An 18,849-nucleotide genomic window follows, 5' to 3' on the forward strand; every position below is an offset into this window, starting at 1 on the left:
GTAACAAAACCTATTTTTTTGCAAATACGTAAAATGAAACCTGTTTAGTAGCTGGGGAGGAGGTTCTTGATTTTTTTGTTTGTTTTTAAAAAGCAAATCATAAAGGAAGCAAGACAGTTTTGGAGGTAACATGTTTGCAGAATTTAAATTTCACTGTAGCTTTATGGGTTTTTTTGATTGTTTGCTTAAGTGAAAGCTAGCATAGAAAGCCTTCAACAACTTCAAACTTCTTAACCACACTGCACCCTACAGCCATCTCATTTAAAAGATACTGAAGAATTTCTTTGGGTTTCTTTCCAAACAGAAAAGCCCTTAAGTATTTTACTGCTTGAAATTAATCTAATGTCTCTGCATTGACAAATCTTAAGAAGAATCTTTCTTCACCTTCTCCTGAGAAGCCTGCTTAGCACAGACAGCAATGGGAGATCTGGATCTCCTTTGTGGGTGGTCAACACTGTATCCACAATTAAATAATCTCTGGGCCACAATGTCACTGCTGTGACCTGGTTGAACACTTCTATGTTTGTCACCCTTTTTTAACAACTTTGAGTTAAAAATCAAACTTCATAGTAGTATTCAAAAGTAGTATCTGAAATAGCTTCCTCCATTGTCTCAGTTTAAAAACATGTAGGTTGTGCCAAAAATAAGATTTTCATTGTTGTTTCTGTAGTCTTTGCCATTTTTTCCCCTTCTTGATTCATATGCAATTCCTTTCTGGTGCAATATGCAATTGTTCATATGCAATTGTTTCTGGTGGTGTATCATGTACCCAAGTAACTTCTATCACATCATCCATCAATACCGCATCTTTGTCAAATGTTCTGCACAAGATGTTTGGATAACTGGCACTTGAGAAAGGAAAAGGGGGAAAGCAGGAGAAAAGTGGAAAAGAAAGGGAAAATTTGGACAGGTGAGCAGCTGATTGTATTTCAGCCTGAGAGGGGACTGCCACTCTGATAACTAGAGCAAAAGTCACTTACTCTCATGTCCAGTGGAGTGGCATCATGTCTACAGTGTGCAGAGATTTATATCTTTTCAGCTTCTCCACTACCTCTTCCTTCAGACATCTCCAAGCACAATGAATGTGAGAAACAGTTCTTTGTATATAAAAGCCAGGATATTGCCTACACAGTACTAATTATAACACTAGCTTGATCAAAGAAATGTGCTTTTGTGCTACTATCTCAAGAAGGAACCATAAATCTTTTCACATCTCTCCAAATTTTCATGTGATCAAATAAGCTGACTTCTGCACCAAATCACATCATCTAAGAATAGATTTGGCTTCAGGCCTGAATTAAAGCACATTATAACATTAATGCAAGCCTCTTAAAAGAGACAGGGTATCTACAATTTCTTCTGATAGTTCCAAAAAAGTCCAAAAAGGTTAGGCAGTCAAAAAGAACATTTGCACATGCTGGAAGCACAAATTATAAGTCCGTGCATGCATGTGCACTTGGAAAAAAATCTTCAGTCCATTTATTAATGCTATTCCATCAGCACACTGTTGTGCCCCAGCTTATCACTGTTTTCATTTGGCTATTCCATGAGGTATGCATTTTTTTAGGGCTGATGCCAATTATTTTATTCTCAGTTCCAACATCTTCATGCTGAGAAAAAACGTAATGTAAGATTTACATGCAAAATACAGATGTATTTCCCCATAGTTTAATACTTGGCATACAGGATATGGACTATACCTATGACAAGGTGCTAAAACAAATTAATGAGACATTAAGTTTTCACTAGGGATTCCTGAGTTATATTTTGAATGTCCCTGGTAACAGATATTACAGATTCCTGATCAATACAAGAAACAGATGGAAGGGAAAAGGGAAAGAAAGGGGGAAAGAGAAGGAAAAGTGGGGGAGGAGGGAAGAGAAAAAAAATAAAAAGGAGAAAAAGGTGGGGGGAAAGAGGAAAAAAGGAGGGGAAGGGGGGGAAAGGATAATGTCTTTCAAACTTTAAAAAGTTTTGTGTCTGAATTGTTATGGGTTTTGAGATCACCTGTACTACACAGACACAAAAGCCAAGCAGAATGAACCTAGCTCTTTCTCATAGCTTCTTTGATTTAAACATGGAGCAACACCACTCAATTTGATGATGATGACAAGTTATAGAAACAAAAGAAAAGGTTTCACTGGCATTCAGTAGAACTCTGTGTATTAAAATAGTCCATAGTAGAGACCTACTGACTGGTGCAGAGAACTTTGTTGTGTCTACAGCCCCACAGCATCACATTTTACCACACTGGTATTCCAAACACTGATTAAATTTTGCCCTTCACTTCTAAACTGCCGAGCAGAATCTAACTTACGTTGCACTAATGACCTATGTACAAGGTCATGGAAACTACTTTTTGTTAAAATTTTTCGGGGAGAATCTTCATTAGGAAACAATACACAAATCCAGTAACGAAGAAGTCAATGCATTAGAGATGAATGAAAATTTGAATAACCTTGCTTTTGTAGCACACCTGAAAATGACAGGGCAAATATCACAGGAAACAAGAGGCAAGTTGATGATATAAAAAAAGAGTAAAATAAAAGTGTCTAGACCAATCATAACTTCAATTGCCAAGATGGATTGTTGAGAGCTACCTTTGAATTTGTATGCAAACACTTTTCCTAACAATTAAGGATAAGTTTCTTAATAACAAAGGCTGGAAGGGGCTTGACTAGGATTTCAAGAAACAATCTGCTGCAACTTTTCCTCATTATTTTATTATTAATTATACCAAATTGAATTAATGGAGTTTATGTACACAAACACCCCTATTAGATTTACCTGTGCAGGCATAAATCGGTCACTAACTGCAATGATCCATAATGCAAGGCTGGGCTACAGTAATTTAAATACCATGCATGTTGAAAGTAACAATCAATTCTGGGAGCCTAACATACAGAACTTTACACTACATGAGGCCAGAAAGAAATACAATGTGTGAGCGATTCAGACAAAGAAATCACACTAAGTAAAATCATGGTTATTATGTGAAATTAATTTTCCCTTTTGGCTACTCATTTTCATTTATTTTACATTTAGCAGTTAGAATCAGAAAAGGAAATTAAAACAATATACAAAGTATATATGTATATAGTATGTCTGTGGTTTCCTACCTTATTCCTTAACTAAGATGAAATTTATTACTTCTTTCTATATTTTCCAACTGGGACTACATAGCTCACATTTTTAGATTTGGCTATTATCAACTTTAAAGTAAGAATTAGTCCATAAACTTAAATATTTTTGGTTCCTTGGGACTAATCACATCTGGAAATATTTTTTCTACATCTAGCAAAAAACAATCCAAGGTTATAAAGATACCTTCAAATTAAGCATGTGCTTTAAGCACATGCATGCTTAGTATGACAAAGGTACAGCCAACTTGTCAAGACCTTTTGTAATACTTACCCATTTCAACCCATGACGATGCTACGAAGGAGCTACATTTATGGTCAATAAGTCTTCAACAAAAAGCAGACGCTTTGCTGTACAGAACTCACACTAAAATGTAACTTCTGTATGCCCACCCACCAGCAGCCAGTAAATTAGGCCAAAACTGTTAATAATAATAATAATATTCTGGGCCATGAAACTTTGACATATGGCAATAGTCGCCTTTTTCCTTTCCCAGAGAGGGAGCAATACCGAAAATCCCCTCACAGGAGGAAAGCTATGCAAAATATGAAAATCTCCACCTCTCCCTCTGCAGTGATTAACAAATTGAAACGGAGATGAAGTTATACATGGTAGATTAGTTTCTTTCCCTTTAAAGAAGGTATTTTGCCAGTAGCACTTTTCAAATCCTTAATCACTTGGAGAGATTAACAGCAATCCTGGAATATGTGTGGAAACCCTATCTATCTGAAACATACCATAATGCATGTAGCAGTTTCCTTTGGTAGGATCCAGCTGAATAGCCTTCACAAAGTACTTTTCTGCCTCACTCTTGCGTCCCTTGAAAAAAAAAAACAAAAAAGGAGGGAAAAATGATTTTAACAGTGTGTCGCCATGGAGTGATCATGTGCAGTTACAATTTCAAAATTCCAGGCACCAGAGAAAAACAGCTACTATTATCACTGGACTAAACCTAAGTAAACATGAATGTTTAAGTGCTACAGTAAGTTTTGCGGTCAGCTGCTTTATGCTGCAGATCTCCCAACTGAGGAAGAAATGTGTCCAACATTGTCAATGTCCAAGAAGTAAGGAAGGAGTGGAAATATTTTGCAAAAAATATTGTAAAGGGCTTTGAGTGAGTATCAGGCTTCACGCTACTTTTCTGGACAGGCATCAGGATAAGCAGACCCAAGCTAAAACCAGAAGGGAACTTTAGCCATGCTCTTAAAACCAACAAAAAAACCTCTCAACACAAAACAACAACAACAACAAAAGGAGATGGGTGGGGCAAGGATGACATGGGTTGGTTCTATGAGATCATAGAAACATAGAGTCTCTCGGGTTGGAAGGGACCCACAAGGATCACCAAGACCAAGTCCTTGCTCCTCACAGGATCACCTAAAAACCTAAATCACACGTCCAAGAAACTCACTCCTTGAACTCTTGAGAGGCTTGGTGCCATGATCACCTCCCTGAGGAACCTGTTCTAGTGACCAACTACCCTCTCACTGAAGAACTTTTTCTAATGTCCAATCTGAACTTCCCCTGACACAGCTCCATTGCATTTCCTTGTGTCCTAAATAAAATGGCATACACAGCCAACAGACCTCTCAAGGAGGTATATAAATAGAAAATATTTCTGATTTCAATGTAGAAGTAAGAGTTTATCAGAAATCAATTCTGTCAATATAAAACATAACTGAATTGTAAAAGGTAATTTTAAAGACAAAGGTCAATGATGTAACAAAACAATCAGAAGAAAATAAGGCAATCGGAAATGATGGTAAAAAGAACAAATGTGTTCTAGACCAACAGTTTTTCTTGTCACTGAAATTACCACTGCATAATGCATACAAGTGCCAGAGCAGATCCATCAGTGGTCATCATTCTTTTCATGAGGAATGGAGTGATATTGGATTAGCCTTGTCTGATACTCAAACACAAATGACCATTATTCAGTAAGATACCTGTGACCTGTTCATCCCTATCCCCATGAAATTAGCTGCTGTGGTCTGTGTTATAAAACAGAAGGCCTCCAGAAAAAAAGGTTAAGCTTAACCACTGTGGAAGAAAGGCATTGTGGTCTGCACCTCTCAAGGTTGCCTTGAATGCTATTTCACAGATAGAAGTATATAGGTTTTCTCAAGTTTTGTGGTCTGGAAGCAGACATTGCAAGCATCCTGCATTATCCCACAAGTTAACGTAAGAATAATACTGAGGTCTGTTCATGATTACAGCTGCTCCAGATACTCAGTATTTTCCTCAAGGGCCTTAGAGATAATAAAATAAAGAGAGAGAAAGAAGTTGTGCAGCACACCAAGAACTGTGTCAAGACCAGGTTCCATCAAAACCAACATAGATGCCATATTTCCAAGAGATCGTCCCGGCAGAGTTACAAGCAGGCTTCTCACTGACTATATTCCAGTTTCACAAAATGAATGCTCATTGGAGTTTAAGGGTTTTGCCTTACTATTTAGTAAACTTTATATAGTAAATCCATATACCTTAAAACCATATCCACATGGGACAAGGCTCCTGTCAACCATATGGTGCAACTACATGAGAGAGTATATGACCTTAGGCAATGCCTCTTGTTTCTGGGTTGGGGTTTTTTGTGCCTGTGTTTTTTTAAACAAAACAAAACAAAAAAGCCCAAACCAAAAAAAAACCCACTCATATGACACATAGCCCAGATTGGTTTTTTCCTCATCTTCTAGCGCAGTAAAGACACATCTATAGATTAAATGCAATTTTATCTTTTTCATAGCATACAACCACAGTTGAGAATAAAAAGTGAAAAAGGCAATAATCTCCAATTAAAAACACAACACAAATTTGGGTCTGTATACAAAAAATTATTGAAAAAATTGGGGAGGGAGGAGGGTGATAATTAAGCAGAAAATTTTGCATATTTAACTCCGAGGCTGGCATTTGTAGTTTGGCAAAAGCTACCATGACATATGTATGTCCATCCTTGAGGCTTCGAAATGACAGGCACCGAACATATGTATCACTAATACTGACAGAATAAGCATCTACAGATTTTGCAACATTGCTTTTTTAAACAGATTAACATAATTAGTTTTATCTGGTTGCACTCTGTGTCTATTTTTAGAACATAAAAACACAGTTCACTGAACACAGTCACAAAATATGTAGCTTCTACCTACAGAACTATAAGGCCACAAACATTTGTCAAACATGATTAATTTTCATTTACTGGGATCACAAAAAATACAGAAGTACTCTGCTCTTTTTGGCACTTTCCAAATGGCATATTACACTCAAGTTCAGGCCAGTCAGGAGACCTGGAGTACATAATGATGACAGGTGCCAGCATATATAGCATCAAAGAAATAACCATGCTATTAACCAGCTCACTCAACAATAGATAAAGGGAAGAAAAATTACACATTTTACCACCCAAGACAAAATGACCTGACTAGCAATGGTCAGCAGAGCTACATTTGTTCATGTTGGCCATCATTTTCTTACATTCACATTTGTCAAAATTTTAAAAAGCATTTTCTTGCAGAACAGCATTCTGAGAAACCTTGCAGCGCGCCATCTAAGATGTCCTCTTCGGTGCCATCTGCCTGCTGCTCAAATGTCAATACCTCAGAATAGAATTTTTACACATTATTTTTGTGTCAAATGATATAAAATCAAATCACTTGGCAGAATCAGCTTTTATCAACTTTCCCCAGCTATCCAATGCACGCCTTAACTACGTAACAGCACACACACGCTGCGTTGTTAGAGACAGAAGTCACAAAGAAAATTCTAAGTTTTAAAGAAGATCCAAATAATTGTTTAAACAGCTGAAAACTACAGATTTGGTGCAGGAAGGCATTTTGTGTGCATATGCATTTTATGTGTACTGACCCACACAAACACAGGCATTGAGAGGCACTGGAAACCTCGCGGCTCCTAGCAGCAGGGTGTGTGAGCAGTTGTATATGCACAACCACACGCTTTGGCAATTTTACAAAGCAAAAAAATATAAGTTTACAGCTGCATGCTAGCAGACCTATTTGTAGGATAAAAACCCAGTTATTCATGAGATTTTAATGGAAGGACTTGACAGCTCTGAGGATTAATAACGGGATACAAAATACCTTTCACCTGTTGGTCACCAGCTCACATCCAATCCAGGGCAGTAGCTAATGAAAAGGTGCTACCTGACAGCTACTTGTTTGCTCAGGAGAAATGAGTGGGTGGTCCTAGTCCAAGTCCTAATGGAGATCCTCTGCACAGACGCATTGGCATATTTATGGCTTTTCAGTGCAGAGACCAATGAGGCAGAATCATAAAACAATGAATGGCAATCTCTTTGCTGAGGGGAAAAAAACATAATGAAGACACTCAAATAATGGATTTGGAAGATTGTGCTGATATTCTCCTTACTGGACCTTACTATAATGCCTATAATGAGGACAATCTTTCAACAGTTTTCCATTAATAAAGAAAACTTCTTTTTTTTCCCCCATGCCTAAATAAAAGCGAATTGCTCATGATTATCACCTGCCAGCAACACCAGCATATTTAAAAGGGAAAAAAAAGTGAATGTAATTGAACTGTGGCTTTTCTAACCTAGCGTACCAATTGTCCTGGTATTCAGAAATACTCCACCCTCCACAAATCACGCAGACTTCAAATCAGAATGGCTGATTGCTTGCAGTTTTGGTAGCCAAATGGTTAAACATTTAAATATGAATCCAGGAGCTCGATTTTATAGACCAGTACTCTGAAGAAGTTGACCACAAGGCATTTTTTGGTTGGTTCGTTGTTTCTTCCCTAGAGACCAGGACAATGAATCTGACCTTGCTAATATGCTCAGAGTAGAATACTTAACTGGGATTTCCAATAAAAGACTGTTATGATCACCACAACAAACAAGAGAAAGCTAGCTAAAGGCAGTTGATGCATTAGTATTTCTGTATTTCTCCTTAAGATACTAAAACCCTGAGGGGGGAAAAAACCCTACCATTTTTATATCCACCCCATTTTTTTCCTCAGTCTGCTGGCAAATCGTGCCAAATTCATGTTGAGGCAGCTGTTGTACTTCAGGCTGCTGGAGGCCCAAGGACCCTGAGATGCTAGTAAAATTGGAAAAGATTAATAAAGCTGAGCAGGTCTGAATAACACTCTTGTGGAAACTATGATGACACAGTGGCAACCAGTAAGGTAGTTCAACAAATTAGGTGGTCTCTGCAATTGAAACCAACTTTATGTTTCATAAATATTCATCATTCTTCAAAGAGTGCAAGGGTTTAACCAGCAAGGCAGAGACTTCACCCCTTGATATAATTCTACCATCTTTAACTGGTAATAATGCGATTGCACTAGGAACACAATTTGTGTCACAAATACAGTTGATTGTCATTCCCTACATCTGCTACAGTTTGGGTTTATTTTGGCAAGCATTTGCATTTTTAATAAAGGAATTGAATTATGTAAAGATTTCTTTATGGGAGATTGATTAAACTGTGACACTAAATGCAGAAAAAAAAAATTACACATTTCCTTCTTCCTCTCTAGGACATTTTAAAGTCACAGAGAGACTACACAAGGACAGTGAAATCTCTGAACCAAACTTGTGAATTCATTTCATGTTAAGTTATTGCAGACCTATATATCTGCTTCATAACCAGTTCCTTTTGCCTTAACCAAAGTTGTCAAAGGACAGGAAAAGCACAATTTAAATGGTGTAGAGCTGATAAAAAGTTTGATTGAGTCTTGAAGATTTTAGTCAGCTGGACTCAAGAAACAGGAACTAGAATGGTATCTTACAATGAGGTCACTGACATATGCAAGCTCCCCATCTGTCCTCTAAATATTAAGAGTGAAGAAAATTACTTTGAAAAACTAGTATTTAAGTATCTAAATGGGTGGATTCGTCTTTTCTCCTCATTTTGCTGTTATTTTGAGAGGATCTAGTGCACCCTCAATAAGTTTGCAGATGATACCAAGTTGAGTGGGAGTGTTGATCTGCTTGAGAGTAGGAAGGCTTTACAAAGGGATGTGCACAGGCTGGACTGATGGGCTGAAGTCAATTGTATGAAATTCAACAAGGCTCTGTGCAGGGTCCTGCATTTGAGTCACAACAATCCCATACAATGCCAAAAGCTTGGGAAGAGTGGCTGGAAAGCTGAGATCAGCATTAAGGGACCTGGAAGTGTTGGTTGACAGCTGGCTGAATACAAGCCAGCAGTGTGCTCAGGTGGCCAAGAAGGCCAATAGCAACCTGGTGTAGGTCAGAAACAGTGTGGCCAGCAGGACTATGGTAGTGATGGTCCCCCTGTACTCAGCACTGGTGAGGCTGCACCTCCAGCACTGTGTTAAGTTTTGGGCCCCTCACCATAAGAAAGACACTGAGGTGCTGGAGCACATCCAAAGAATGGCAACAAAGCTGATGAAGGATCTAGGGCACAAGTCTTATGAGAAGCAGCTGAGGGAACAAGGGTTGTTTAGTCCATAGAAGAGGTGGCTGAGGGAAGACCCTATCAACTCTCTACAACTACCTGACAGGAGGCTGTAGCTGGGTGGGTGCTGGTCTCTTCTCCCAAGTAACAAGTGATAGGATGAGAGGAAATAGCCTCAAGTTGTGTCAGAGGAGGTTTATATAGGACATTAGAAAAATATCTTCACCAAAAGGGTTGTCAATTACTGTCAATCACTGGAACAGGCTGCCCAGGGAAGTGGCTGAGTTACCATCTCTGAAAGTATTTAAAAGAAGCATAGATGTGGTGCTTTGGGACATGGTTTAGTGGTGGACTTGGCAATGTTAGGTTAACAGTTGGACTTACGGTCATGGAGTCTACAGTCCTTTGCCCAACTAAAATCAGTGGGCTTATAAAAGTTGTTATCTTTTCAAACAATGTTTTCCTCTCTCATATACTTAGATGACCATGGTGAGAAACAATGCCATTACTAGCACTGATCCTCTCTAACAACTTAAAAAATAAGAGAATATTATTTCTCTTTGGTGTAATACATTAATCTCACTGCACTAGAGAAAGAACAAGGTTATTTTGGAGGATATTAAGGTATAAATCTACTATATATTTATATATCTACTAATCCGCCGTAATGCATCATATACTAATCCTTTACTCATAGTAAATGTGAGGCAACTTTCTCATTGCTGTCCAGTGTGACACATTCACAGACCCTTGGTCCTGAGGTCATGATGGATGCTCTCCACCCTAGTCATTTCACTGGACTAGAGACCTCACATGCCAGCGAATCTATGCATACTGCTTGTGCAATTGGGCAAATCACTTTTAGAAATAAGGATAGGTAGGATTAATAAAATGCAGTGCCTTTAGTTTAATCATCTATTTGCACCTTAAGTGGTTTGCTTGTATCTAAATATATAAACCTTCAACCAAAGGTATTTTTTTGTTGACTAAAAATCCACCTACTAGCCAGACTGAGATTCTACTGAAGTAAATGTAATAAGGTTATTTTAGAGCATAATAACATAAACTGGGTTCTTGAGTCTACATCTAGGGGGATGATTAATGACATGATAACCAGCTGAGATTTAAGCATTGCCCATTGACTTCGGTGGGAATCCACTGGAGCTTAAGCATTTATGAATGTGACACCACTGCTTATACATAGATTCAGGAATTTAAAGCACAGCTCCTAACTTTACTGGCTTGGGGAGCATGATTCAGAGCCTATTAAGATGATATTTTCTTCAAGTAAAGCAGTATGTATCTGATTAAGCAATAATATATTAGAGCGATTTGACATCCATTTTCTTGTTTTATGGGTCGCATATCACAAAAAGCATTCTTGCTTTATTAAAACATTCAAAATGATATAGGAAAGAAACATATGGATACAAATTTCTTTACCCTTTAAATTTTGGGATTTTTTCCCCCCAGTTGTTTTGTTAGGGCTTTTTAAAAACTATATACCTTCTTTTTTAGACTCTCTTTCTGTGCGACTTGAAGTCTAAAAGGAATGTGTCTCATTATGTCACTGTTAAAAGCAAGAAAGATTGTGTACATCCTTAAGTAAACTTTAAAAGAACAGATTTCATTCCACACCTTGTGATTTATTTACTGCCTGGACCTATACTGAAATGTTTGCCTCAGTCATTAAGCTTTAGATTATTTTATATCAAGAAAATGTAATGAAATGTTAAGTAAATTTCCATGTTAGGCGCTTTTTTTTCCATTCAGTCTTAAGCCACATTTTATATTTTCTGATAAAGTAGTGTATTAATATCTACTCATAATTTACTGTCCAGTCAGTAGAATATAAATTCACTATCTCCACATATTGTTTTCACTGGGACCTATGAATTTCTTCTAAGCTAAATTTGGCCTGCATCATGCATTTTTCTACAATTACTGAAAAAATTACTACATACAAGGTAATTACAGGTGACTGGCAGTTATATTTGACCATGTAGCAAAACAAAACGATCTCTTTTCTTTCATGAAAGCAGTTCATCCTGTGTCAGTGATGTTTTCTATCAGAAGCTTTAAATTTATGTGGAGTAAAGGAAGAAGTTTAGGGCTCCCCTTTTCCTGCCTAAAGGAAGTCAGAAACAAGATACAGAAGATGAGATCCCTGAAGGAGGTTAGTGAGAGGTTACGTGCCTAAATACCTGTTCCAAAGTCATTTACCAATGAGTTAAACGGATATATTATATTTAAATGAAAATACTCAAAAATTACAATTAATTCTGTTATATTTGGCATGCAGCCAAACATATGTCCTAAGGGGAAAAGCATATCTACAGACGCAATATTTATGGCACGTGGCCAACCTCAGAAGAAATACAAGCTCAGTAGATGTCACCTATTGAAATTTCTGTAGTTAGGCAATCCTGACACTCAGCCTGGAGGTGTTGATGCTCCAGATACATCAGATAAACAGAACTTAAGAAATAGGTCCGTGGTTCTGAAGTCAACAGACAAGGAAACCCGCCCCTCCCCATCCATTAAAAGCAAATTTCTTGTAAACTGGAAACAAAAGTGAAAACTTCTGCAACTTTAGAACTAAATCCAAGCTTTGTGCTTGCATCAGGTTTAAGCCTCAAGGGATTTCAAGAGGCAAGAAAAATTGTAGCGTCTGTGTCAGACTCCAAAGACAACCTGGATACATGACAGAAAAGTAGCAGTTTGGCTTAACTTGATTTCTTCGGGTGGCCCTGCTAAAGATTCTATGTCATTTATATGTTGTTATGATGAGATTTTAACTGAAATATCCAATTTTCATTTAAAAAAAATGTTCCTAGAAGCGGTTCTAACAGACAAGGGATTTAGCTTCTCAAAATGAAATATCTAACAACAGCTTTGCTGCTTTAATTAAATTGACCTGATCAGAAAACATATTTTCATAAATTAAAGATTTCTCTGTGTGTAGGCATACATTTATCATTCCTAAAAGAAGTATTACGAAAAAAATTTTTGTTTGTTTTAAATTAATTGGTTACTAAAAGGGATACACTGCTCTAGAAAAATCATACCTAAATTTAACATACAGCATTTCAATTGCTATGTTTCAATAGTCACGACTCTTTTGACATCATGACTGTTCTACCTCATCTCTGCTTTCTTCCAATTTGTGTAAATCTAGAGAGACAGATAAAGAGTAGCAATCAACCAGTGACATAAAAAATTACAATATGACAGAGCTATCCAACAGAAGTGCAAATTTACTTTCTCTGCTGGAACATCAGCAGCAAGTAATTACAGATGTACTACATGTTAAATTTGTTTATTCATTATTGCACTATGTTCCCCATTTCCCCTGCTGTTCCATTTCTGTCTGTTCTTACTACCTTCCATGGATTTCTATGTTGTCATTTATTTATATTTATTTTTGAGATGACTTTCAAGTACTACAGCAATTACTGAATACAGTAGGGTATTTGATAGTGGTACTCTGAGGCATTTCACAACTAACCAAAAATGGCAGAACACCTCTCTGGCCTTCTGTTTGTCAGCAACAGAATGAACAAACAACTGCAGGCAAAAATATGGCCACCCACTGAGAAGGGAGTATTTTGAAAATCAAAAAAGAAGTATTTAACTTCAGTGTTGATAATTGAAAGACACAGTCCTGTTTCTTTTATTTTAATCCAAAACTCTGCCAGTCTCTATCATGTCTATGTCTGCATTCTTCCTATCACCCTTTGGAGAAACCATTTAAAAATAAAATATTTTTTGATTTTAGGGAATCTTCTAGGGTGATTATTACCAAATTTAATATGGTCTGGAGCTGTAACACAGAAATTTTACAAGGCAAAGTAAATTTTTTCTTACAGCACTTTGGGTAATTTTCCAAGCAGTAAAAAAATAGGAGATTAACTGCACTGTGTGGTGCTGTGTAAAATGCAAGAAAACACTGGGCAATTTTTTCCTAAGGCCTGTAATTCCTAGATGCGAAACACTAAATGTTACAATATGGGGCTGTCCCTCGGTACTTTAGCAATTATAGACACTACTGCAAGCTATGAGGGGTGGTTTGTGGGCTCAAGTTCACTCAAAATAGATAAAACTTCCAAACAGATTTCTTTATAATTGAAGTAAAACTTCTCAGGCTAGCATGCTACTCTAGCAACCATCCACTGGCTGATGGCTGAGAAGCCAGCTGTCAGGAAGGAGGGTTTCTCAGTCTTCTCTTGAAGACTAAAATAAAAGGAGAAAAAAAAATAAAAAGCCATATTTTTAAAATTATTTTTTACAGCATGATAGCCAAGCCTCTTTCTCCTAGAAGGTCTGCTCATAAAATGGAAAATGAATTAGAGCACATCCTCAAGGCCTCACCTGGCAGTGTCATTTTTGACAGACTCATTTTTATTTTAGAATCGGGAGCCTTGCAATTTTAAAGCCTTTTACAAAAATTATTATTTTCTTTGTGATACTGAAATAAATTACCTAAGCAAGGGATGAGGCTCAGATGCTATGGTACCAAACTCCTGAGCTACCAGTAGACCAGCTAGGTTAATTAACATGTCCCATTGACAAATAAAATTTGCAAGTAATTTATGCAGCTTAGAAAGTTAAAAATGTGTAAAGCACTTGGGAATACCTAATGGTAAAGCACTGTAGTCCTTAACAGCTACATGTTCTTTTGGAAAAAGAAAAGCACAAACTTAAGCCCCAGACAACTGGATATTTTCCAATTATTCTACTAGCTGAGCTTCTAATCATGCTTTTCAACCACCAAATTATGCTGTTCTAATATATTTTCAGGAAAATTGTAGCCTAGTGAGCTGTAATTTTTAGATATGAACATTATACAATGTAAGGGTGTTGTGGTTTAACCCCAGCAGGTAATGAAGCACCACAGAGCCGCTCATTCTTTTTCCTCTCCAGTGGTGCAAGGGAGAGAGCTGGGGAAGGGGGGGGAGGGGAAGTAAAATTTGTGGGATGAAATAAAGACAGTTTCATAGGTAATGGAAAATGTGTCCCCTCGCAACCTCTTGTGCACCCCTCGCCTACTCACTAGTGGGGGTAGTGGGGTAAGGTGAGAAGCAGAAAAGGCCTTGATGCTGCCTGAGCACTGATCAGCTGTACCAAAAACATCCCTGTGTTATCAACACTGTTTTCCACACAAGCCCAAAGCACAGCCCAGTACCAGCTACTATGGAGAAAATTAACTCTGCCCCAGATAAAAGCAGCACAAAGAGGCAATGAAGTACTTATGGCTGTGTTATTCCCTGGTTATTCCTTTACAGCTCTTAATTTGGTCTTTCTTCTTCCTGCATGCACAGCAGTATACCCAAGGCCACTTGGCATTTCTTGTACCCCAAAAGAGCTAAGATAACTCAAGACAAATATTTACAATAAAATTAGGAACAGCAGAAATTGACTTAGTACTAGTGATTTTTTACTCCAAAGGTTTTACTGCATGCAAATTAGAACTGTATCACTTAATCAATGATAAATTAACAGCAAGTTTTCATTTGTTTTTTGAGTTGGTTGGTTTGGTTTGTGTCACAGGAAATTACAGTTATAAGAACCAAACAGCTTATTCTGAGTTTTATGAATGCACCTTTAATGTTCTTAAAGGCATAAACTTTATTGAGAATTTTTTGCAGAAATGCCACGTTTAGGATTTAGAATTATTATTGATAAGTAAAAGTTTGTTACGGGCAGGTTTTCAGGATGGGGAAGGGAATCTTGGGTCTTTTTTTTCATTTTTGTTTAATTTTTTACTTTGTTAAGTTGCTTTGGTTTTGTCTGTTTCTATATTTCCAGATACACAGATGTGAAAGTTTATGTAGGCTTTGGAGATGAAAATACTATTTCTCCAAGTTTGTCTAATCACCTAGCAGCTACTGGGCTTATAACTCTCTTTTATTTTACTAGCTGATAAAATCAACCTGAGATAATGACATGAATCACCATGACACTGACAGCATGATTATAATAATTTTATGTTTAGCACAGCAGATGAATTGTGATTTGCCTTCTTTAGTTTTACATGCCACTGGTGACCTTGTAAAATCTAACTCTGGTAGAAGCTAATCCTCCTCTCAAATTTAATTTTAGTAAGACAGGGTAATAGGTGTTAATATTAAATACGTATTTATACCTCAACTTTGAATCAAAACACTGCATTTTAGCACACTGGAATTAACTTCAGCATGAAAACAAGGAAAGGTCAATAGAATCATAGAATGGTTCCCATTGGAAGAGACCTTGAGATGTCATCCCCTGCTCAAAGTAAACTTTTTACTTAGACCAGATTGCTCATGGGGGTTATTGTTTAAGTTGGAAATAATAATAATGTAAAAACCCCACAAAACTAAGCATATTTTTTTCCTTGTTAAGTTAATAAATTCATTTAGTATACAGTGCCTTTATTTTACATGTATAACTTAATATTGAAAGAAAAAAGAAAAAGACAAGACAGGCACAGGTCATTGTGGCATTAGAAAGGTGCAGAGTTCCTAGTATGAGTTTGACAGGACCAAGGCTGGACAACATCAACAAAACAAGCAGCTTACACTCAAGAGCGCTCATTTATTTCTGTGTCCCTGTTTGTGAAATTTTGAAAAGCTTTCACTGAAAGCTGGGGATAGTTTGCTGTAACAAGCAAGCAATTTTGTAAATCTCTAGTCTACACACTGGGCATGGGTGTCACCTTCACAGTTCCTTATTGGAAAGCAAAGAAAACAGAAGGAACAAGGTGGCGGTCCAGGTATCCAGACTGGTACTAAGGGAATACATGAATCATGCCATGCTTCTTTTAGTAAGCATTAATATTGGCAACAGACCTGAGGAAGCAGAAAAGCTGGGGTTAAAGTCAAGCCACTTCATTGGGATTCAAGTCAGGAAGTAAAACAGCTGAATTTGTGAACTTTACAGATTTGACTTTACTGCTGTAGGTTTTTATGCTAGAATTGCCTTTGGCTTGAACTTAGGAACTTGTCTGAAATCTTCCTTCTCTACTCTCTCAACCCCCAATTTCATTGACAGAAAAAAATTCTATATACTTGCACCCACTTCTACCCTTCACTTCATCAACCATCTCACACTTCTCCCCTGGAAAAGAGACACAAAGAAATGGTTTTGACAGTTTTGTTTCAGCATGTATATTCAGAAACAGGATTACAAAAATTTGAAGGTTTGATTCCAACAGATGGGGAAGGGGGGAAAAGAAGCCTCTAAAATGACCCTCCTCTGACATCTGAAAACTAACTGAAGTACACATCTCCTTGCTGTGAGAAAACCAGCACAAGCCTAGGTAGCAAAATTTTAACAGAAGTATAAATCACATTCGCACCTCAAGTTAGATTTGAGCTGAAAAACCTATGCCAAATGGAGTAGCTCTCATGCTACTGAATCCCAAGGAAGTCTATGCAGACTTCCAGGAAGCATGTCAGTTACAACAATTACATATTTGCACTGGAAACTAATACTAGTAGACTTTCAGTATATTAGAAGCTAGAAAAAACATCAATTTATTGTGAATCACTGAGCAGACGGTAGGCTGCAAAACTTATTAAGAATAAATAACCAACATGGAGACAAAAAACCATATTCTACTGCCAAATCTCTTCACCATCAATTTTCCTGTTGAATATCTTTTCAGACTTTGTAACAAAAAAAATTAAATAAATGACAAATTTATATAGATCAAACATCTTTTCTTTTTTTTCCCAATGAATGAAGTAACAACCTGAAAGTTCTTCTGCCATCTCTAATTATTTTTTTATCAACTCATTGCATTGTTAGGTGTTTATGAAGTCCTATGTCACCACAAGCCAGCAGTACCATCTTTTCAGTTTATGCTGACATGAACTCTTTCTTTACATATTGTTGTGAACATGAGAAGAATCAACAGCAGTAACAAGAAAAAAGTGCCAAGAGGTGACAACAGACAAATGTGATGACAATAGACTACAATTATGGCACAGAGAAAGTACAGGTAAGCAAGTGTGCATTGGGAAAGGATAGGCAAAGTATTTTATTGCCTATCACAGTGCAGTGTTCAGTGTTGCAAAGTTGTATACAGCTGCTGTCCTTTTTGCTAATGAGACACATTCTTCCACAAACATAGTTCAGATCCTCAAGGCACAATCCACCTTGCATCTATCTTACGTTTATATCCCTGGAGAAAAGTAAACCATTCAATTCTACTATCAGGTTTCACATACATTTTTTATCACTTCCTTCCCAAAGTTGGGGAACGACACCCTATACCTGAACTTTCATAGTGAGGGAAGAAAATTTAAAAAATTCTTTTTAGTGGCTCACAATGTTTGTACACAGTTATGGGATTTGGGGAGATTGTCGTTTTGAAGAAAACTGAGTGACCTTCAGTATTTTCCCTAGTAGACCTCGCATTTCATAAGCTCAGCAGTTCTGAAAATGTGCAAATGAACCAGAGAAGTACTAGGGTAGGGGGAGGTGGGTGGAAAAGAAAAAAAGAAAAGATATTTTGATCTTATTTGAGAAAACTCTCTCTTTCCCCTCAGCAATTCTAATAAATTAGAACTTTTGTGTCAAAGATCTGCTAAGAAACCAAGAATTGTGACTTTCTCCTATTCTTTGGTGCAAGATATAAAGATATCTGCCAGAAAAACAAGGTAAATTAGGAGATTTTGCTGTATAACCTACCTGCAGCACTATCCCAGAGGGAAGTAATCAGTGAGTCAATAGCTCAGAATTTTTAACTGTAACTAAAAATTGTAGCAAAAAACCCTCAAACATTTACATTGACTGGAACTGGGAGGCAGTGGGAATGTAGCAATACCATCCTGACCTTCACTACAACCTAAAAATTCCCATCCAGGTAGTTTTTAATCAAATTCTTTATTTGAGATGACATGATAACAGTGAATGATTTTTAATTTTCTAATTATATTGTCATTTGTTACCCATAGAGAAAAACGCTAATTTCTCCTTCTTTTCCAAATTCAGATACTTCTAGCACAGTGGATCTGTGGCAATTAATTATGAGCTATTTTTCTTCACTGAATCCCTACTGTGTGTCCAAGGACATTTTTTGCTTGAAGACTGGATGATGCATAAGCAAGGTCAGAGTGAAAGCTTATAGCTAGGTGAAAAGTTGAGGAAGATACTCAGACTGAGGCACAAGGACTGAAGCGCCATACAAGGGGGTTAACAAAGCAAGTAAATGTGGAAGAGAGACAGAAAAGAGGTTATCATCAGAAAAATGGAAAGGAAAAACAGAAAACAAGTGAAAGGCAATTTTGAAACAATTATTTTAATTAATAAAATAAAA

General features: G+C 37.1%; 1 protein-coding gene across 1 annotated transcript in view; it reads right to left on the reverse strand.

Annotated features, from left to right (window-relative positions):
- TMTC2 (transmembrane O-mannosyltransferase targeting cadherins 2) overlaps positions 1 to 18,849 on the reverse strand; it is a gene marked incomplete at both ends in the record, with an annotated part of 250,608 nt that overhangs the window by 36,222 nt on the left and 195,537 nt on the right. The window contains one exon of the mRNA XM_084279586.1: positions 3,879 to 3,960. Within this exon, the coding sequence (XP_084135712.1) occupies positions 3,879 to 3,960 (82 nt within the window). The remainder of the gene's footprint in view (positions 1 to 3,878; positions 3,961 to 18,849) is intronic.

Source organism: Gallinula chloropus (assembly GCF_964237585.1).
Source record: "Gallinula chloropus genome assembly, chromosome: 1".
NCBI lineage: Eukaryota > Metazoa > Chordata > Aves > Gruiformes > Rallidae > Gallinula > Gallinula chloropus.